This window comes from Carcharhinus amblyrhynchos, chromosome 8, assembly GCF_965287045.1.
Source record: "Carcharhinus amblyrhynchos chromosome 8, sCarAmb.v2.hapA, whole genome shotgun sequence".
NCBI lineage: Eukaryota > Metazoa > Chordata > Chondrichthyes > Carcharhiniformes > Carcharhinidae > Carcharhinus > Carcharhinus amblyrhynchos.
In genome coordinates this window covers 120,060,737-120,083,835 of record NC_137331.1, presented here as the reverse complement: position 1 = coordinate 120,083,835, position 23,099 = coordinate 120,060,737, and the positions used below count along the sequence as shown (strand labels likewise).

Here is a 23,099-nt window from a genome sequence, read left to right as displayed (position 1 = left end):
GGCGCACAAGTTGCGCCGATCATATCCATACCTATCAGGCCTATCTATAACTCTCAATCCCATTAAATCACATGTACTCATCCAGAAGTCTCTTAAAAGACCCCAGCGAGTTCGCCTCTAAGACCACCGACGGCAGCCGATTCCACTCACTCATCACCCTCTGAGTGAAAAACTTACCCGACATCTCCTCTGTACCTACTCCCCAGCACCTTAAACCTGTGTCCTCTCGTAGTGACCATTTCAGCCCTGGGAATCCGAGAATCCACCCTATCTATACATCTCAACATTTTATAAACCTCTATCAGGTCGCCTCTCAATCTTTGTCTCTCCTGGGAGAAGAGACCTAGCTCCCTCAACCTATCCTCTTAAGGTATGCTTCCCAATCCAGGCAACATCCTTGTAAAGGATGTAGAGCATTAGTCACTGGGGACTCCATAGTTAGGGGGGCAGGACAGGAGATTCTGTGGGAACAAGAGAGAATCGGGGTAGGTGTGATGTCTCCCAGTTGCAGGGGTCTGTGATGTCTCGGATCATGTTTACGGGATCCTTAAAGGGGAGGGGGACCAGCCCGCCCCAAGTCGTGGTCCACATAGGCACCAAAGACATAGGTAGGAAAAGGGATGGGAATGTAAGGCAGAAATTCAGGGACTTAGGGTGGAAGCTTAGAGCTATAACAGACAGAGTTATTATTTCTGGTTTGTTACCCATGCCACATGCTAGAGAGGAGAGGAATAGGGAGAGAGAGCAGTTGAACACATGGCAACAGGGATGGTGCAGGAGGGAGGGATTCAGATACCTTAATAATTGGTGGTCATTCTGGGGTAAGTGGGACCTCTACAAACAGGATGGTCTACATCTGAACCAGAGGGGTACCAATATCCTGGGGGGGGGAATTTGTTAATGCTCTTCGGGGAGGGTTTAAACGAATTCAGCAGGGGGGTGGGAACCTGAATTGTAGCTCCAGTGTACAGGAGGTTGAGAGTAGTGAGGTCATGAATAAGGTTTCAAGATTGCAGGAGTGTTCCAGCAGGCAGGAAGGTGATTTGAAGTGTATCTACGTCAACGCCAGGAGCATCCAGAATAAGGTGGGTGAACTTGCAGCATGGGTTGGTACCTTGGACTTTGATGTTACGGCCATTTCAGAAATATGGATAGAGCAGGGACAGGAATGATTGTTGCAGGTTCCGGTGTTTAGATGTTTCAGTAAAATCAGGGAAGATGCTAAAAGAGAGGGAGGTGTGGCATTGTTAGTTAGGGACAGTATTACGATGGCAGAAAGGACATTTGATGAGGCCTCATCTACTGAGGTAGTATGGGCTGAGGTTAGAAACAGGAAAGGAGACGTCACCCTTTTGGGACTTTTCTATACGCCTTTGAAAAGTTCCAGAGATGTAGAGGAAAGGATTGCAAAGATGATTCTGGATTGGAGCGAAAGTAACAGGGTAGTTGTTATGGGAGACTTTAACTTTACAAATATTAACTGGAATATTAAAGCTATAGTTCAAACACTTTAGATGGGTTAGTTTTTGTCCAATGTTTGCAGAAGGGTTTCCTGACAGTACATAGCTGAGCCAACAAGAGGCGAGGCCACATTGGATTTGGTACTGGGTAATGAACCAGGCCAGGTGTTAGATTTGAAGGTAGGTGAACACTTTGGTGATAGTGACCACAATTCACTTACGTTTACACTAGCGATGGAAAGGGATAGGTATATACCACAGGGCAAGAGTTATAGCTGGGAGAAAGGAAATTATGATGCAATTAGGCGAGACTTAGGATGCATAGAATGTGGAAGGAAACTGCAGGGGATGGGCGCAATTGAAATGTGGAGCTTGTTCAAGGAACAGCTCCTGCATGTCCTTGATAAGTATGTACCTGTCAGGTAGGGAGGAAGTGGTTGAGCGGGGGAACCATGGTTTACTAAAGAAGTTGAATCATTTGTGAACAGGAATAAGGAAACTTATGTAAAGATGAGACGGGCAGGCTCAGTTGGGGTGCTTGAGAGTTACAAGTTAGCCAGGAAGGATCTAAAGAGAGAGCTAAGAAGAGCCAGGAGGGGACATGAGAAGTCTTTGGCAGGTAGGATTAAGGAAAACCCTAAAGCTTTCTTTAGGTATGTCAAGAATAAAAGAATGACTAGGGTAAGGTTAGGGCCAGTCAAGGACAGTAGTGGGAAGTTGTGCCTGGAGTCCGAAGAGATAGGAGAGGGGTTAAACAAATATTTTTCATCGGTATTCACACAGGAGAAAGACAATGTTGTCGAGGAGAATACTGAGATACAGGCTATTAGACTAGACGGGATTGAGGTTCATAAGGAGGAGATGTTAACAATTCTGGAAAGTATGAAAATAGATTAGTCCCCTGGGTCAGATGGGATTTATCCTAGGATTCTCTGGGAGGCTAGGGAGGAGATTGCAGTGCCTTTGGTTTTGATCTTTAGGTCGTCATTGTCTACAGGAATAGTGCCAGAAGACTGGAGGATAGCAAATGTTGTCCCCTTGTTCAAGAAGGAGAGTAGAGACAACCCTGGTAATTATAGACCAATGAGCCTTACTTCTGTTGTGGGCAAAGTTTTGGAAAGGATTATAAAAGATAGGATTTATACTCATCTAGAAAGGAATAATTTGATTAGGGATAGTCAACATGGTTTTGTGAAGGGTACGTCATGCCTTACAAACCTTATTGAGTTCTGGAGATCTCATTGAGACGTATAAGATAATGAATGGGATGGATAGGATAGAGGTGGAGAGACTCTTCCCGCTCAAAAAAGACACTAGGACTAGGGGGCACAGCCTCAAGATAAAGGGGGGGCATTTTAGAACGGAGTTGAGGAGGAACTTCTTCACTCAAAGGGTGGTGAATCTCTGGAATTCTCTACCCGTTGAAGTGGTGGAGGCTGCCTCGCTAAATATTTTCAAGAAGCGGGTTGATGGGTTTTTGATAAGAGAGGGGGTTAAGGGTTATGGGGAGAGGGCCATGACAGATCAGCCACGATCTTATTGAATGGCGGGGCAGGCTCGAAGGGCCAGATGGCCTACTCCTGCTCCTATTTCTTATGTTCTTATGTTCTTAAGTGACCAAAGAGGTGGATGACGGTAAAGCAGTTGATGTGATGTATATGGATTTCAGTAAAGAGTTTGATAAGTTTCCCCACGGTAAGCTATTGCAGAAGATACAGAGGCATGGGATTAAGGGTGATTTAATGGTTTGGATCAGAAATTGGCTAGCTGTAAGAAGACAGAGTGTGGTGGTTGATGGGAAATGTTCATCCTGGAGTTCAGTTACTAGTGGTGTACCACAAGAATCTGTTTTGGGGCCACTGCTGTTTGTCATTTTTATAAATGACCTGGATGAAGGCATAGAAGGATGGGTTAGTAAATTTGTGGATGACACTAAATTCGGTGGAGTTGTGGACAGTGCGGAAGGATATTGCAGGTTACAGAGGAACATAGATAAGCTTCAGAGCTGGGCTGAGAGGTGGCAAATGGAGTTTAATGCAGAAAAGTGTGAAGTGATTCACTTTGGAAGGAGTAACAGGATTACACAGTACTGGGCTAATGGTAAGTTACTTGATAGTGTGGATGAGCAGAGATCTCGGTGCTCATGTGCATAAATCCCAGAAAGTTGGCACCCAGGTTGACAGGGTTGTTAAGAAGGCGCATGGATTGGTCAAGGGATTGAGTTTTGGAGCCATGAGGCCATGTTGCAGCTGTACAAAACTCTGGTGCGGCCGCACTTTGAGTATTGTGTACAGTTCTGGTTGCCACATTTTAGGAAGGATGTGGAAGCATTGGAAAGGGTGCAGAGGAGATTTACCAGGTTGTTGCCTCTTATGGGGGAAGGTCTTATGAGGATAGGCTGAGGGATTTGAGGCTGTTTTCGTTAAAGAGAAGGTGGTTAAGAGGTGACTAAATAGAGGCAGATAAGATGATCGGAGGATTAGATAGGGTGGACAGTGAGAGTCTTTTTCCTCGGATGGAGATGGCTAGCACAAGGGGACATAGATTTAAATTGAGGGGTGATAGATATAGGACAGATGTCAGAGGTAGGTTCTTTACTCAGAGAGTGATAAGGGCATAGAATGCCCTGCTTGCAACAATAGTGGACTCGCCAACATTAAGGGCATTTAAATGGTCATTGGATAAACATATGGATGATATTGGAATAGTGTAGGTTAGATGGGCTTTAGATTGGTTTCACAGGTTGGCGCAACATCAAGGGCTGATGGGCCTGTACTGCACTGTAATGTTCTATGTTTTCTCTGTTTCTGGCAAGTTTCTCAGCTTTCCATAGATGTCATCTGTAACTCTAGTAGTCTTATTTATAATTGATTCAATGGGACTGACAAGGGAATGTGAGATGGAAATTAAGAAGGTGGTCATATGAATTGGGGAGTTAACATGGAGGAAGAGATTTAGGCTGATAAGAGGACAGTGAACTCAGAGGAAAGAGAACATGATGAGTTGAGATGGAGGTTGAAATTTCTGAGGGTGAGAAGTCATTTGGTGCAAAGGCTAAGGGAGGAAAGCAATGAAGAAATCTTCATTTTTATTACATGTGGGATGGGGTTACAGAAAAATGATTTTGAAAGAGGCAATAAGGATGGAGCACTGTGAGATGCTCAAAAGAGGTGGAAGTGCCAGAGCAACCAGAAATCAGACCATGATTAGTGATAAATGCCACACCACCACTGTGATGCTCTTAATAAGCTGAATGGTGGAAGTGACAGTCAGGCCGTGAAGGTTCATCAAGTGAGAACGTGTCTACACTCCTTAGCCAGATTTCCATTTAAGCCATGTTGTTGATGCAATCATCCATAATACGTTCATGGATGGTAAGGACCTTATTATCATAATGTACATTCTCGATGGTGATTCATAAGGGGCAGTGAGAGCCGGTCCGCTGCAGGGTTCACAAGGTCAGAAGTGATAAGTTGGTCAAGATGATGATCGGCAAGATCGGCACAGAGGTTAGCACTGCTGTCTCACAGTGCCAGGGAGCCAGGCTTGAATCAAGCCTTGGGTGATTATTTGTGTGGAATTTGTGCATTCTTCCCATGTCCGCTTGAGTTTCCTCCCGGTGCTCCTGTTTCCTCCCACACTCCAAAGATATGTGGGTTATGTTGATTGACCATGCTAAATTGTCCCAGGATGTATGAATTAGAGGGATTAGCAGGGTAAATAAGCAGGGTTATGGGGATAGGGCCTGGGTAGAATGCTCTGTCACAGAGTCAGTGCAGACTCGGTGGATTGAATTGGTCTTCTTCTGCACTGTAAGAATTATATGATTCAAGGTCAGACCCCCAAGTGAGTTCAATGGTCAGGAAGACTGAAGACAGAGCAGGATGGGGAAATTGTGGTCGCTGCTGGGTAATGAGCCAGTACTGAATGCCTTAATGAGCCTATCTGAGGATGCCAAGAAATGCGCAGAGGAAAGCTGTACGCTGGCAAGAGAGCAGGAATGTTGAGGAGTACTGACGCGTTGGGGTGGAGGAGAATCAGAACAATAGGGGATTTAAGAGTGGAGAATTGAAAGGAGACATGACAATGGAGAAAGGTTTAGTAGAGGTAAAGAGGAAATAAGTTAAAAAGGAGTAAAAGTGAAAATAGACTGATAGGGCAGTATCTAGAGCCCACATTTGCAATCTGTGAGGTTCCAATAGGGACTCAAAATTCAGAAGTTGCAGTTCTCGCCAACATCATCATCAGTATCACGCCCATAATGGACACAATTTGCATGGACTTCCATTCAATTCAATATTGTTAACCCGCCCGCAATCCCTGCCATATCTTCAAACCATACCAACATCATTATAACAGTTTACACAGACATCAGCCTGTCCAGGGGGTTCTCCCCAGGGGCACAAAAGTAAGTACAGCTCCCAGGGGAGAGGGAGATGGCCAAGCAGTGCCCTTGCAGTGCCCCAAGGCACCGCCCATTGACACTGCCAGGTTGGAACTGGGCCACTTTGGTAATGCCACCCTGTGCCAAGGGGCGGGCCCCAATGGGAGCCTCCTGGAGGGTGGAGGGGTGGGGCGATTGGGGGATTCATGCAGATGTGGTTGTGGGCCGGAAATGGTGCAATGAGCAGGGGATGCCGGCAAAGGTCATTTGGTAGGGAGTAGAGAGAAGGAGCCAATGATCATGAGGGGTCAGAGCGAATGCTGGCTCCAATTGGGGATGGATGGAGAGCCCCTTAGGCTTCCATGGTTAGGTGCGGGGAGGGTTATTATAGTTCTGATGGTTCCCCGATCTCTGAGCAGCCAGGTTTTGTCAGCGTGTTAGACCCCAACCCCCCGTATGACAGCATGAATCACGTCCCCTTGATGTTTTTTGGCAGAGTATGGTAGGATCTAGAAAGAAACACACCAGTTTCCTTGCCAAAACAACACACTGCCAAGTTTAGGTAAGATTTAGCCCATTGGCTCAGGTATGGAGCAGCAGCCAAAAAGCACTTGCAAAAAGATTCAAGGAAAGCATAAGTTACATACAACATAAAAATTAGGATACATAAAAACATGATGGTAAACAGACAATAGGAAATAGATGGTGATAATATGAGTGTAGAGTTAAAGTTGGAGATCCCATGGTGGAATAATGACGGCTTAGGAACAGTGTAATCAGCATGAAATATCAACAAGCCTGAGTTTGGTGACAGGTGAAGCAAGTGAAGTCCAGACAACAAAGCAAGTTTATGTTCTGATTCATCATCCTGCTGAAGTACAAGATCAGGTTGCACTGCCCTTTGAGGGGGAAGAACTGACTGGTGATGGTTTAGACAAAGGACTGCCAACTGAAGGCAAGGGCAAGGTTGAGAAGGTGGGGGCCTTCATGAGGGTTGTTTAGCTTAGTTGGCTGGACAGCTGGTTAGTGATGTACAGTGCTGCCAACAGTGCGGGTTCAATTCCTGTACCAGCTGAAGTTATTTATGAAGCCCTGCCTTCTCAGCGTTTCCTGAGGTGCGGTGATCCTCAGGTTAAATCACCACTAGTCAGCTCTCCCTTTTGAGAGGGTCATGTGGACTATAGCCTATGGTCATCTGGGACTGCGGCGACTTTACCTTTACCTTTTACAGCACAAAATTGCAAAATAATGCAAATTGCTATGTTAATTAAATTTTCGTTATGGGGAAGCCATTCAGCCCGTTGAATCTGTGCCAATTTCTGCAACAGCAATTCAGTTTGCTCACTTCCCTTCTCTTCCCCCAAAACTTTGCACGTGGCTCCACCACACTCTCAGCTAGTGCACTCTAGATCACAACCACTTGTTGCATAAAAAAAATTTTGCCTTTGGTCTTTTTGCCAATCACCTTAAATCTTTGATCTCTGGTTTTTACCCCTTCCACCAATGGGAATAACCTTCTCATTCTTGTTAAGCCACTCACCAGTGCTCTCCAAGTACTCTTACATGAAATAATTCATATCAAAATTATAATGACAACTCCATATAATCCCACAGAGGAGGTCCAGATGATCCAAATTGAATGCAGTCCGTCAGAGTTTACATTGTGGTTGTCCACAGGTCAATTCAGATGCCATAAGGTACCACTTACCTCACAGATTTGTACAATTACAATTCATTTGGATTGGATTCAACATAAGATTCACAGCAAGCTGTTTAACCCAACCTTCAGAGAATTTTAGACTTTATAGCCCAGACACGCATCAATGCTAAGATATGGAACTTCTTACTCTGATGTCATGCAACTGGAGTGTATAACTCAAGTATTATGTTGGGTGTTTTGGATTACTTTAACTGTCAGTCGCAACAAATCCAAATTTGTGTCTGCATTTGAACAAGAGTTCAAATTTTATAGAACACAGATCTCTAACTTCACATGAGTAAAACTTGCACATCTGATTTCAGACACCAAGGAACTGATAGCTGTTATTACAGATGTGAAGACAATGTGACAACAACATGTTGATTTTTCTGAAATCTGCCAGCAAAGAAATAAAATTAATGGTAAATAAGAAAACTCTACTCTGCTGTACATAGGTAGCTTTATTTTTTTTTATTTAGTTATGAAGGAGTTGGCAGGGTATATGTTTCCACTTGTGGGGAAAACTATAACTCTGGTCTCGAAATACAAAACAGTATTAATAAGTTCTATAAGGAAATCAGTAGAATGTCTTTATCCAGAGATTGGTTAGAAAGCGGAATTCACTTGGAACTATTGGAATTTGGTTTTTTTGCATTCACCCCAACTACAAAACTGAAGAATCTGCACCCAACTTTAACTAGCAGTTCCATAGAAAATTACAGCTCAGAAACAGGCCTTTTGGCCCTTCTTGCCCATGCCGAACCATTTTTTGCATAGTCCCACTGACCTGCACTTGGACCATATTCCTTCACACCCCTCTCATCCATGAACCTGTCCAAGTTTTTCTTAAATGTTAAAAGTGACCCCACATTTACTTTATCCGGCAGCTCATTCCACCTTCCCACCACTCTCTGCATGAAGAAGCCCCCCCTAATATTCCCCTTAAATTTTTCTCCTTTCACCCTTAACCTATGCCCTCTGTTTTTTTTCCCTCCCCCAGACTCAGTGGAAAAAGCCTGTTTGCATTCACTCTATCTATACCCATCAAAATCTCATACACCTCTATCAAATCTCCCCTCATTCTTCTACGCTCCAGGGAATAAAGTCCAAACCTATTCAATCTCTCTCTGTAACTCAGCTTCTCAAGTCCCGGCAATATCCTCGTGAACCTTCTCTGCACTCTTTCAACCTTATTTACATCCTTCCTGTAACTAGGTGACCAAAACTGTACACAATTCTCTAAATTCAGCCTCACCAACACCTTATATAACCTTACCATAACACTCCAACTTTAATACTCGATACTCTGATTTATAAAGGCCAATGTACCAAAAGCACTCTTTACGACCCTATCCACCTGTGACGTCACTTTTAGTGAATTCTGTACCTGTATTCCTAGATCCCTCTGTTCAACTGCACTCTTTAGAGTCCTACCATTTAGCCTGTATGTTCTACTTTGGTTTGTCCTTCCAAAGTGCAATACTTCACATTTGTCTGCGTTAAATTCCATTTGCCATTTTTCAGCCCATTTTTCTAGTTGGTCCAAATCCCTCTGCAAGCTTTGAAAACCTTCCTCACTGTCCACTACACCTCCAACCTTTGTATCATCAGCAAATTTGCTGATCCAATTTACCACATTATCATCCAGATCATTGATATAGATGACAAAACAACAATGGACCCAACACTGGTCCCTGCAGCACACCACTAGTCACAGGCCTCCACCCAGAGAAGCAATCCTCCACAACCACTCTCTGGCTTCTTCCATTGATGTGGAGATGCTAGCGTTGGACTGGGGTAAACACAGTAAGAAGTCTGACAACACCAGGTTTATTTGATAGTAAGCTCACTAGCTTTCGCGATTTCCCTCTTCTTCAGGTGAATAGAGAGTTCTGGCCTCAGACAGAGCATATAATAGCCAGACATTTTACAGATTACTGATTAGAATGCGAGTCTTTACAACTAACCTGCCAAATTATCAAATAAATTGGTTGGACTTAAACCTGGTATTGTCAGACTTCTTACTGTTCTTCCATTGAGCCAGCGTCTAATCCAATTTACTACCTCTCCATGTATACCTAGCGGCTGAACCTTCCTAACTAACCACCCATGAGGGACCTTATCAAAGGCCTTGCTAAAATCCAGGTAGACAACATCCACCGTCTTCCCTTCATCCACTTTCCTGGTAATCTCCTCGAAAAACTCTAATAGATTGGTCAAACATGACCACGCACAAAGCCATGTTGACTCTCCCTAATAAGTCCCTGTCTATCCAAATATTTGTAGATCCTACCCCTTATCACACCTTCCAATAACTTGCCCACCACCGATGTCAAGCTCACTGGCCTATAATTTCCCAGATTTCTCTTGGAACCTTTTTTAAACAACGGAACATGAGCCACCCTCCAATCATCTGGCACCTCTCCTCTGAATACTGACATTTTAAATATGTCTGCCAGGACCCCTGCAAATTCAACACTAACCTCCCTCAAGGTCCGTGGGAATACCCTGTCCGGTCCTGGGGATTTATCCACTCTGATTTGCCTCAAGACAGCCAGCACGTCCTCCTCTTTAATCTGCAACACTTCCATGACCTCCCTACCTGTTTGCCCTATTTCCATAGACTCCATGCCCATTTCCTCAGTAAATACAGATGCAAAAGAACCATTTAGTATCTCCCCCATCTCTTTTGGTTGCATTCACAGTCTACCACTCTGGTCTTCAAGAGGACCAATTTTATTCCTCACTATCCTTTTGCTCCTTATCTCCTTATAGAAGCTCTTTGGATTTTCCTTCACTCTGTCTGCCAAAGCAAACTCATGTCTTCTTTTAGCCCTCCTGATTTCCCTCTTAAGTAGCTTCTTGCACTTTTTATAGTCCTCGAGCATCTGATCCATTCCTTGCTGCCTGTACATTTCATACAACTCTCTCTTCCTCTTAATCAGTGTTACAATCGCCCTTGAGAACCAAGGTTCCTTATTCCCATTTACTTTCCCTTTAATCCTGACAGATACATACAAACTCTGGACTCTCAAAATTTCTCCTTTGAAGGCCTCCCACTTTCCATTTACATCCTTACCAGAGAACAGGCTGTGCCAATCCACCCTTCCCAGATCTCTTCTCATTTCATCAAATTTAGCCTTTTTCCAGTTCAGAACTTCAACCTGAGGACCAGATCTATCCTTATCCATGATCAGATTGAAACTAATGGCATTATGATCACTGGATCCAAAGTGTTTCCTCACACTCACATCCATCACCTGCCGTAACTCATTTCCCAATAGGAGATCCAATATTGCATCCTCTCTAGTTGGCACCTCTATATACTGATGTAGAAAATTCTCCTGAACACATTTCACAAACTCTACCCCATCTAAACCTTTAATAGTATGCGAGTCCCAATCTATATGTGGAAAATTAAAATCCCCTACTATCACAACTTTGTGTTTCTTGCAGTTGTCAGCTATCTCTATGCTGATTTGCTCCTCCAATTCCATCAGGTGGCCTATAATACAACCCCATTAATGTGGTCATATCTTTCCTGTTTCTCAGCTCCACCCATAGGGCCTCTGTAGACAAGCTCCCTAATCTATCCTGCCTGAGTACCGCTGAAACATGTTCCCTGACCAACAATGCCACCCTCCCACTTTTTATCCCTCTGCCTCTATCACACCTGAAACATTGGAACCTTGGAACATTGAGCTGCCAGTCCTGCCCTTTCTGTAGCCGAGTTTCACTAATGGCTATAATGTCATATTTCCACGTGTCAATCCATGCCTTCAGCTCATCTGCCTTCCCCACAATACTCCTGGCATTGAAATAGATACACCTCAAAAAATTATTTCCACCACATTCAACCCTTCCATTTGTGATGTTGCTTGAACTAACCTGTCTTTTTACCCCCACTCCACTATCTGCTCTGGCACTCTGGTTCCCATCCCCCTGCAAATCTAGTTTAAACACTCCCCAATGACACTAGCAAACTTCCCTGCAAATATATTGGTCGCCTTGTAGTTTAGGTGTAACCCGTCTCTCTCGTACAGGTCCCACCTACCCCAGTGATCCAAGAATCGGAAACCCTGCCCCCTACACCAGTTCCTCAGCCGCCCAAGCATCCTGCTCTTACCCTCACTGACACGTGGTACAGGTAGCAATCCTGAGATTACTACCCTCGGTGTTCTGCTTTTTAACTTCCTTCCAAGCTCGCTATACTCTCTCTTTAGGACCTCCTCACTCTTCCTACCTACGTCATTGATACCAATGTGCACCACGAAATCTGGCTGATCACCCTCCCACTTTAGAGCGCTGTGCACGTGATCAGAGACATCCCTGACCCTGGCACCCGGGAGGCAACAAACTATGCAGGAGTCTCTGTCCCGACCACAGAACCTCCTGTCTGTACCTCTGGCCATCGAGTCCCCTATCACTACTGCTCTCCTCTTCTTCCTCCTACTCTTCTGTGTTGCAGAACCAGACTCAGTATCAGAGTTCTGGTTGTCGCAGCACGTCCCAGGTAAATCATTCTCCACAACAGTATCCAATTCAGTACACCTGTTTTGGAGGGGAATGGCCACATGGGAACCCTGCTCTGCCTGTCTTTTCACATTTCCATTCCCTCTTCTTACAGTAACCCAGTTTCCTATGCTCTGCTGCTTAGGTGTAACTACTCCCTAAAGCAACTATCTATATACTTCTCATTCTTCTGAATTAAACAGAGGTCATCAAGCTCCTTCTCCAGTTCCCTAACACGCTTTGCTAGCAGCTGCAGGTGGATGCATCTCTTGCAGGTGTTGTCGTCAGGGATACCAGAGGTCTTCCTGATCTCCCACATCCTGCAAGAGGAGCATTCCAACATCTTGCCTGGCTTTTTTTTCTCACTCTGGGAGGGGAGAAAAACAAGAATAAACTTTCCGAAAAGGGAAAAAAAACCTATTCTTGCCTCTGCCTGTTGTCACCAAAGCCCCTTCAGCCTTCACTCTGCTCCCTCTCACTCCGCTGCCCGCTGTATAGAGTGGCCTGCTCTTTACAGTTCCCTTTCACCACTAGTTAGCGTCAGGCGCCTGTGCAAATTTCCCAGTTAAAAAAAAACTTTGAAAGGAAAAAGCCCGTGAAAAATCTTTAACTTAACAAATAAATAAATAAGAAAACACTAGCTGCCTTACCCTCAGCACAAATCTCTCCCTTTCAAACTTACTCTGGTCACAACAATTAGGTCGATTCCCCAGGTGAGTGACTTTTATAGTAAAATAAAAAACTCAAAAAACTTCCAATTGGAATCTCCTCGAGGTCCTCAGCATCACAAAACCCAGTCTTCAACCAAACTGATTCACCCCATATGATAACAAGAAATGGCTGCATACACTAGATGCAGCAAACTACGAGTCCTGATAATATCACAACAGTTATATTGAGGACCTATGTTCCAGAACTAACTGTGCCTGTAGCCAAGCTGCTCTTATATGGCTACAACATTGGCAGACACTTAGCAAAGTGGAAAATTTCAAGGGTATGCCCAGATCACAAAAAGCAAGACAAATTCAATCTGGTCAATTACTGTCACGCGCACCTCCTTACAATCATTAGCAAAATGATAAAAGGTGCTGTCAACAGTGCTATTAAGCCGATACAGTAATAACCTGCTCAATTTGAGTTTCATCAGGACCATTCAGATCCAGACCTCATTGTAACATTGGTCCAAACATGGAGAAAGGGCTAAATGCAAGAGGTAAGGTAACAATGATATGCTTTAAGATTTTTTGCTAACTTATTCGTCAGACATGAATGTCGTTGACTGACCAGCATTTATTGCCAACACCTAGTTGCCCTTCGAGAGCATTGTTGTGGCTCTGGAGTCACATGTAGGTCAGACCAGGTAGGATGGCAGATTTCAAAGAAGAAAAGTACAGCACTAGAACAGACCCTTCGGCCATCCAAGCCTGCGTCGATCATGTTGCCTGGCTAAACTAAAAATGTATGCGCTTACGGAGTCCGTATCCTTCCATTCCCATCCTATTCATGTATTCATCTAGTTGCCTCTTAAAGGCCACTATCGTACCTACTCTCACCACCTTGAAGGGCAGCGCATTTCCGACATTCACCACCCTCTATGTAGAAAACTTGCCTCGCACATCTCTTTTAAACGTTTCCCCACACACCTTAAACATATGCCTCCCAGTATTTGACTTTTCTACCCCAGGAGAGAACATCTGACTATCCAAGCCACTCATAATGTTGGAAACCTCAATCAGATCGCCCCTCAACTCCATCATTCCAGTGAGAACAATCTGAGTTTGTCCAACCTCTCCTCATAGCTAATATTCTCCAGACCTGGCAACTTCCTGGTTAAACCTCTTTTATACCCTCTCCAAAGTATCAGCATCCTTCTGGTAGTGCGGTGACCAAAATTGTACACAATATTCTAAATGAGGCTTAACTAAGGTTCCATACAGCTGCAGTATGACTTGCCAATTTTTATACTCAATCCTCCGACCAATGAAGGCAAGCATGCCATGTGACTTCTTGATTACCTTATCCACCTGTGTTGCCACTTTCAGTGATCAGTGGACATGTACACACAGATCTCTCTGCATGTCAATACTCCTAAGATTTCTACCATTTACTGTACAATTCCTACATGCGTTGGTTCTTCCAAAATGCACTATTTCACACTTAGCCGGATTAAACTCCATTTGTGATTTCTCTGCCCAAGTCTCCAACCAGTCTGTATCTTGCTGTATCCTCTGGCAATCCTCTTCACTATCGACAACTCAACCAATTTCTGATTTCTTACTGATCAGATCAGCTACATTTTCTTCCAAATCATTTATATATACTATGAGCAACAAAGGTCCCAGAACTGATCCCTGTGGAACACTGTAGTCACAGCCTTCCATTCAGAAAAGCACCCCACTATTACTATCCTCAGTCTTCTACGGCCAAGCCACTTCTGTATCCATCTTGACAGCTCTCTTCTGATTCCATGTGACTTCATCTTTCATACCAGTCTACCATGAGCTATCTTGTCAAAGGCTTTACTGAAGTCCATGTATGCAACATCCATTGCCTTTCCCTCATTTATCATCTTCATCACTTGCTTGAAAAACCATGCTGTCCATCACTGTCCATTTGTTTCCAAATGTGAGTAAATCCTGTCCCTAAGAATCTTTTCCAACAATTTCCCTAGCACTGACATAAGGCTCACAAGCCTATAATTTCCTGGATTATCCCTGCTGCCCTTCTCAAACAAGGATATTAGTGAACCACGTGGGTTTTTCTAACAATCAACAATGGTTTCATGGCCATTAGCAGATCTTCCATGGCGAGATTTGAAACAGGGTCCCCAAACATTAGCTGAGTTTCTGGATTAATAGTGCAGCAATTATACCACTAGGCCATTGCCTCCTCATATCAAAACAATATTTGAATAAGAGTGGTACTTATCAATAAGAATGAAAGATAAAACTTTCCACCATACCTTGCACAAAGAAAGGTGACTATGCTTTTTGGAGGTCAACGATCTAAGCCCCGGGAAATCATTGCATGAGTTTTACAGGGTAGAGTCCTAGGCTCAACCGTCTTTATCGGCTTCATCAATTACCTCTCCTCCATCATACAGTCAAAAATAAGGATATTCACTGACAATTGCACAAATGTTCAGTACCATTCACAACTCCTTAGATACTGAAGAAAGCCCTACCAATATGTTGAAAGGCATGGATGACATTCAGGATTGAGCTGATAAGTGGAAAGTAGCATCCACGTTGTGTAAGTGGCAGGCAATGACCATCTCCAAGAAGAAAGAATCTCACCATCTTCCCTTGACATTCAATGGCATTTGCAATATTGGATCCCCCATCTTCAACGCTCTGGGGACTAACATTAACCAGAAACTGGACCAGTCAAATAATAGTGTGGCTACAAGAGCAGATCAGAGAATTCTGTGATGAGTAACTCAGTTCCTGAATCCACAAAACTAGTTAAGCATCTACAAGGCACAAATCAAGAGTATGAGGGAAACTCTCATGTGTATGGGCAAGTGCAGCTCCAACAACACTCAGAAGTTCAACACCAACCAAAAATGATGAGGAAAGGTTGAGGGAGCTGGGGCTTTTCTCTTTAGAGTTGAGGAGGATGAGAGGTGACTTAATAGAGATTTATAAGATGATGAGGGGGATAGATAGAGTGGACGTGCAGAAATTATTTCCTCGGGTGGATATAGCTGCTACAAGGAGGCATAGCTATAAGGTTCATGGTGGGAGATATAGGAGGGATGTCCGAGGTAGATTCTTCACTCAGAGAGTGGTTGGGGTGTGGAATACACTGCCTGCTGTGATAATGGAGTCGGACACTTTAGGAACTTTCAAGCAGTTATTGGATAGGCACATGGAGCACATTAGAATTGTAGGGAGCGGGATCTTGGGTTTGGACGAAGCGCAGCACTACATTGAGGGCCGAAGGGCCTGTACTGTGCTGTACTGTTCTATGTTCTAATCAGCTTGAGCAGTAACCCATCCACCATCTTAACCTTCACTCCAGGGTCTAAAACAAATATAATCTCAGGATCAGGGGTAGGCCATTTCAGAGGATGGCGAATATTTGGAATTTGCTATCTTAAAGGTGTGTGGAAGCGCCATCATTGAGCATGTTCAAGACAGAAATTAATGGATTTCTGGATACAAATGACATCAAGGGATATGAAAATAGTGTGGGTGACGGCACAGTGGTTAGCACTGCTGCCTCACAGTGCCAGGGACCCGGGTTCAATTCCAGCCTCGGGTGACTGTGTACAGTTTGCACATTCTCCCCGTTTGTGTAGGTTTCCTTCCACACTCCAAAGATGTGTAGGTTAGGTTGATTGGTCACACTAAATTGCCCCTTAGTGTCAGAGAATTCAGCAGGGTAAGTAAATAGGGTCAAGGGGATAAAGCCTGGATGGTCTGTTGTCGGTGCAGACCCGATGGGCCGAATCTCTCTTTCTGCACTGTAGGGAATTCTATGATTCTAGATAGTCAGTCATGAGCTAATTGAATGATGAAGTGGGCTTGATGGGCCAAATAGCCTACTCCTTTTTCTATCCTCGTTCCCTCCATCACCGGTGCACTGCAGCAATTCAAGAAGTCAACTCATCATCACCTTCTCATGAGCAATTAGGGATGGGCAACAAATGTTGGTTGTATCAGTGACACTCATAGTCCATGAAATAATTAAAACAAAACATAGTTGCAGTTAAGCCTGATTGTGAAATTGGGTCAAATAACTGGTTTTTGTCCTACAAATACCTTTCTTCTATGATCCCTGGAACTCTTGGTTATAAAAGCTCTGCAGCCCCTCTAGTCAGTCTTCCATTAACACTGGCAAGGTAATAAATGTTTCTCCTAGCAAATACGATATTAGTCACTTGGTGGATATGGATATCAACTGCACATTTTCTGCAGTGTGGAAAAATCCTGTTGCGTTCTTTATTGCTGTAGTGACATTATCCAGTTGTTGTCAATCAGGACCCTGACCTTCCTGTCGTTTGCCACTTCAACATACCACCCTGCTGTCCTGTCCTCCTAGGCCTTTTGCAATATTTTAGCAAATCCCAACACAAACTGGAGAGACAGCAGCTCATTTTCTGATTCGGCACTTTGCAGCCTTCTGGGCTGAACATTGAGTTCAACAACTTCGAACGATGAACTCTCTCCTCCACCTTCACCCCATTTCCATTTATATTTTATTTATTTTTATTTCACTTCATTTCATCTCATTCATCCATTTTATCATCCTTCCTTTTCATTCCTATTTTTCCACTTCTCCATTCTAGCTCTCCTTCTTGCCTCTCACCACCCCTCATTTCAGTGCAACTGTCACACTCCTCAGGCAGTCCTTTAATAATCTGTACCACTGTACCATTCTCACATTCTAATCACCTTAATGGACACTTTTTAGAACCTTCTCAGCCTTCTGTATCCTCCTTTACATTCCCTTTGTCCCATTCCACCCCTACCCTCGCTTTCACAGTATAAATCTCTGCTGATTGTCTGTGCTCTCAGCTCTGACAAAGGGTCATCTCAACTTGAAACATTGGCTCTATTCTCGGCCCACAGATGCAGTCAGATCTGCTGAGATTTTCCAGTATTTTCTGATTTTGTTTCCGATTCCAGCATCCGCAGTGATTTGCTTTTATTTAAGCTGTCCTAGTCCTTGACATAAACTCCACAAGGCTGCACAGGTAGTTTAGCTTAGCCTTTGCATCAACAGTAAAATGGAGGTGCCAAGGACAAGTCTCCTTTGATATATCCAGATACAGTTAGTACACAGCGTTCTTAGAATAGTTGTTGATGTACATAGTGCAAAAGGTGCTTGCAACTGCAGATGTCAGCCCATCACAAAGTAGATCTCCTTATTTTGGCCATGCAAGTGTGACAGACCATAAGACCATAGAAGTAAAAAGAGGCCATTTGGACCATCAAGACTGCACTGCATTCAGTGAGATAATGACTGATCCAATGTGATAATCCTCAACTCCACTTTCCCACCTTATCGCCATAACCCATGTTTTTTTTAATGATTAAAAATCTGTCTATTTCAGTCTTGAACATATTTAACAACCTAGCCTCTACAGCCCTCTGCAGTAAAGAATTCCACAGACCATCCCTACATTATATCTTGTGTTTGTTAATGAGTTTGCATACATAGGTAGCGCAGTCACCTAGAAATACTGAAAACAACTATCTCAAAATCGAACATGCAAAAACTGGGTGCCCAGTCAGGGCCTGAAAAAAAACATGCTGTTTTGAGCTAATTTTGTGCTTAAAGCTGCAATTTCTGCATGAATTCTACATAAATCAGAAGTGCAAGATTTATTTCCCTGCATAAAACTAACAAAGATTAACTGAAAAACATTTTGTGCCAAACCTGCAATAGTTGTGTGGCAGTAGTTCTTTGCTCTGGATTCTTCACAAGACACTTCTTGACAAAATCTGTGAACTCATCAGACCAGAGCTCTGGCTTCCGGAATGTTGGTGGTGGGTTGGTGGGAATCATAAAAATAGCCTATTTTTAAAAGAAAAGGAAGGGGTAAAATCAATTGGACATGGAAATCAGGATCATCTGAGTTTTAGTGCAGTCAAATAAACAAATCCTTTTATTCACCTTCTCTATCTGACAGTAAATCTGATGTACACATTTTTTACCGATCTAGAATTTCTATCAGGAATGAGGTTCAGGAAACTACTCCATCTGCTACCAATGTAGCTATTTCCCATTAAATTTCCTCTGTGCAAACTGAACCTCATTGAGCACTTCATACTTTATTTTATCTATTATTGTTTATCAGTCTCCAGAGAAGCTTTCCATTTTGACCTGCTTAGTAGAACCAAAGGCACTTCCTGACCAAACAGATAAAACCAGCAGACTGCTGTTTAGTGCCAGGATCATTTCCCACCTAAATAATTACTCTTACTGGATCTCAGCCTTTTGAGAGCATGGTTGCTGAGTCAGCAGTATCTATTTCTAAATACAACGGGCCTGAACTTCAGCAAAGTGGCAGGCTCGATTGTCACTTTGCTCTCAGTTTCTTACTGGAAATCCAGGCAATTCTTTCTCTCAAGGCTTTCCAACTCAGGCCAGGCAAGAACTGCGTAGGACCCTGCATTTCCTGAGGCCTTCAGCCCAGGGTTGTTGAGTTAGTAGCCAGGACCCCACACGTCTCTTTTTACAGTGTCGAGTTGCCTACAGGTAAGTTTAAAGGTCCAGCCAATTTCAGAAGCTATGGAGAAGATAGGTTTGTCAAATAAGTGGGTAGGATTACGGGGTGGGATGCATCAGGAACGGTCAAGGAACAGGTGGTTGGGAAGGGTAGTTGATCAGTTGGGGGAAAATACAGTGATCAATGGGGGTAGGGTTTTCAGTGGGGGCTTGGTGCAGTTGTTTGGGGAGTTTATAGGGTCAGTGTGGGGTTAAGTGGTCAAAGGGGTGTCACGTAGTCGGGGGTGATCCATGGGATGGGACAGCCATGAATTGGGGGGGGGGGGGGTACCCAGGAGTTAGAAGTGGTTTGAAATTCTTCGAACTTTTTCTCAGTGACTACTGCCTTAATGCAGATGGAACCATCCAAAGTTAGAGATGAGTTTCAGATGTTTCTGATTGTGAGGCAATTGAACTTCCTGGGCAACTGCCGTGCAGCCCTTACCTTGGGACCTCCAGGGGTTGGGGTGGTTCCCCTGCACGTCATTGGGATACACTCCAATGACACCATGGAGCACAGAAGTATTCTGAATGCTTGACAATTTTCAGTGTTAATGATTATACACCAAATGTACTGATGAAAATAAAATGTTTTCCATATTCAACTTTGAAACAAGAGATGGGTGAGATCCCAAATGAATACTTCTCATCAGTATTTACTGTTGAGAGAAGCATGGATGTCCTGGAACTTGGGGAAATAAATAGTGATGTATTGAGGAGAGTACATATTACAGAGGAGGTGCTGGAAGCCTTAATGCGCATCAAGGTAAATAAATCCCCGGGATCTGATGAAGTGTATCTCAGGATACTGTATGAGGCTAGCGAGGAAATTGTGGGTCCCCTAGCAGAGATATTTGAATCATTGATAGTCACAGGTGAGATGCCTGAAGAATGGAGGCTTACAAATGTTGTGCCTTTGTTTAAAAAGGGCTGCAGGGAAAAGTCTTGGAACTACAGGCCAGTGAGCCTCACATCTGTGGTGGGTAAGTTGTTGGAAAATATTCTGAGAGACAGTATCTACAGGCATTTAGAGACACAAAAACTGATCAGGCACAGTCAGCATGGCTTTGTGAATGGAAAATCATGTCTCACAAGTTTCATTAAGTTTTTTGAAGGAGTAACCAAGAAGGCAGATGAGGGCAGCGCAGTTGATGTTGTCTACACGGACTTTAGCAGGCCTTTGACAAGGTATTGCATGGTAGGTTGTTGCATAAGGTTAAATCCAGGATGAAGTAGCTAAATAGGTACAAAATTGGCTTGATGAAAGAAGCCAGAGGGTGGTTGTAGAGGGTTGTTTTTCAAACTGGAGAACTGCGACCTGTGGTGTGCCTTGGAGATCGGTGCTGGGTCCGTGTTATTTGTCATTTATATTAATGATTTGGATGAGAATGTAGATGGTTAGTAAGTTTGCAGATGGTGGCATAGTGGACAGTGAAGAAGGTTATCTTGGATTGCAAATGGGATCTTGATCAAATGGGCCAGTGGGCTGACGAATGGCAGATGGAGTTCATTTTAGATAAATGCGAGGTGATGCATGTTGGTAGACTGAACCAAGGCAGGACTTACTCAATTAATGGTAGTGTTGGGGAGAGTTACAGAACAAAGAGATCTAGGGGTGCAGTTCATAGCTCCTTGAAAGTGGAGTCACAGGTGAACAGAGTGGTGAAGAAGGCATTCAGCATGCTTAGTTTCATTCGTCACTACATTGAATACAGGAGTTGGGACGTCTTGTTGAAATTGTACAAGACATTAGTAAGGACACACTTGGAAAACTGTGTACGGTTCTGGTCACCCTATTATAGAGAGGATATTATTAAACTAGAAAGAGTGTAGAAAAGATTTATTAGGATGCTACTGGGACTTGATGGTTTGAATTATAAGGACAGGCTGGATGGACTGGGACTTTTTCCTCTGGAGCGTAGAAGCCTGAGGGATGATCTTATAGAGGTCTACAAAATAATGAGGGGCATAGATGAGCTAGATAGTCAATATCTTTTCCCAAAGGTAGTGGAGTCTAAAACTAGATGGCATAGGGTTAAGGTGAGAAGGGAATGATACAAAAAGGTCCAGAGTGGCAATTTTTCCACACAGAGAGTGGTGAGTGTCTGGAACAAGCTGCCAGGGGTAGTAGTAGAGGCGGATACAATTTTGTCTTTTAAACAGCATTTAGACAGTTACATGGGTAAGGTGGATATAGAGGGATATGGGCCAAATGCAGGCAATTGGGACCAGCTTAGGGGTTTTAAAAAAAGGGTGGCATGGACAAATTGGACCAAAGGGCCTGTTTCCATGCTGTAAACCTCCATGATTCTATGACTCTATAAAATATTAACCAGCTTAACAGTACCAACCAATTCCCTAAATGGTTATGCAGGAGACAGAACTGTATGTTCGGTTTAGTCACATCCACAAGGCCAACTCACTGCTCACAGCTGCAATGCTGCAATCATATTTCTATAAATCCTTTCAACAACATATATCGGTTTGATCAAAATATTAGAAGTACCTCCTCTTTTCACTGGAGCCACAATTAAGTAACTTTTCTTCCAAATATCAATGTTTACAAAACTACATCATGCTTCACTAATCCTAAACTAATATGTAACCCAAGGATTCAGGCACAATTGCAGTTAAGTCACAAGTTATTTCCATCTATGTTGGAACTCTACACTCCGGATTTTCTGTTCTCAGCTGCCCATCCTACCTGCATGAATTAGAATCAGAGAGGCCTACAGCTCAGAAAAAGGCCTTTCAGCCCATCGAGTCTGCACTGATCAATGATAAGCCACCCAACTATTGTAATCCAATTTTCCAGCACTTAGTCCACAGTCTTGTGTATCTTGCCATCCAAATGTACATCTAAATACTTCTTAAATGTTATGAAGGTCTCTGCCTCCACCACTCTGTCAGGCATTGAGTCCCAGACTCCCACCATCCTCTGGGTGAAAAAGTTTTTCTTCATGTCCCCTTTAAACCTTACCTTAAATCTATGCTCCTTAGTCATTGATCTCTCCACCAAGGGGGAAAGTTCTTTCCCGTCTACTCTAAATATGCACCTCATAATCTAACACCTCTCAATCATGTCATAAAAACATAGGAACAGAGAAGATAGGAGCAGGAAGAGGCCATTTGGCCCTTTGAACCTGCTCCGCCATTCATTATGATCATGGCTGATCATCCAACTCAATAGCCTATTCCTGCTTTCTCCACATAACCTTTGATCCCATTCACCCCACGTGCTATATCCAGTCGCCTCTTGAATACATTCAATGTTTTGGCATCAGCTACTTCCTGAGGTATGAATTCCACAGGCTCACCACACTTTGGATGAAGAAATGTCTCCTCGCCTCCGTCCTAAATGATCGACCCTGAATTCTCAGACTGTAATCCCTAGTTCTGGAAACCCCCACCATCACGAATATCCTCATCACACCTACCCTGTCTAATCCTGTTAGAATTTTATAAGTCTCTCTGAGATCCCCCCTCATTCGTCTGAACTCCAGTAAAAACAATCCTATCCTAGTCAATCTCTCCTCATACATCAGTCCCGCCATCGCCCTCATACATCCCTCCTCTTACATCAGTCCCCCCATGTCCTCCCTCAGTCTCCTCTGCTCCAAGGAAAACAACCCCAGAGTATCCAATTTCTCTTCATAATTAAAGCTCTCCACACCAAGCAACATCTTGGTAAATCTCCTCAGCACCCTGTCCTGTGCTATCACATCCCTCCTGTAATTGGATTCCAGAACAGCACACAAAACTCAAGCTGTGGCCTAACCAATGTTTTATATAGCTCCAGCGTAACCTTCCTGTTCGAAAACCCCAC

The 23,099-nt window shown here is 43.6% G+C and overlaps 1 protein-coding gene across 1 annotated transcript in view; it reads right to left on the bottom strand.

The window, feature by feature from the left end:
- Positions 1 to 23,099, bottom strand: part of stk3 (serine/threonine kinase 3 (STE20 homolog, yeast)) — a 427,334-nt gene that overhangs the window by 179,542 nt on the left and 224,693 nt on the right. Inside the window, exon 7 of the mRNA XM_080194726.1 lies at positions 18,443 to 18,580. Within this exon, the coding sequence (XP_080050852.1) occupies positions 18,443 to 18,580 (138 nt within the window). The remainder of the gene's footprint in view (positions 1 to 18,442; positions 18,581 to 23,099) is intronic.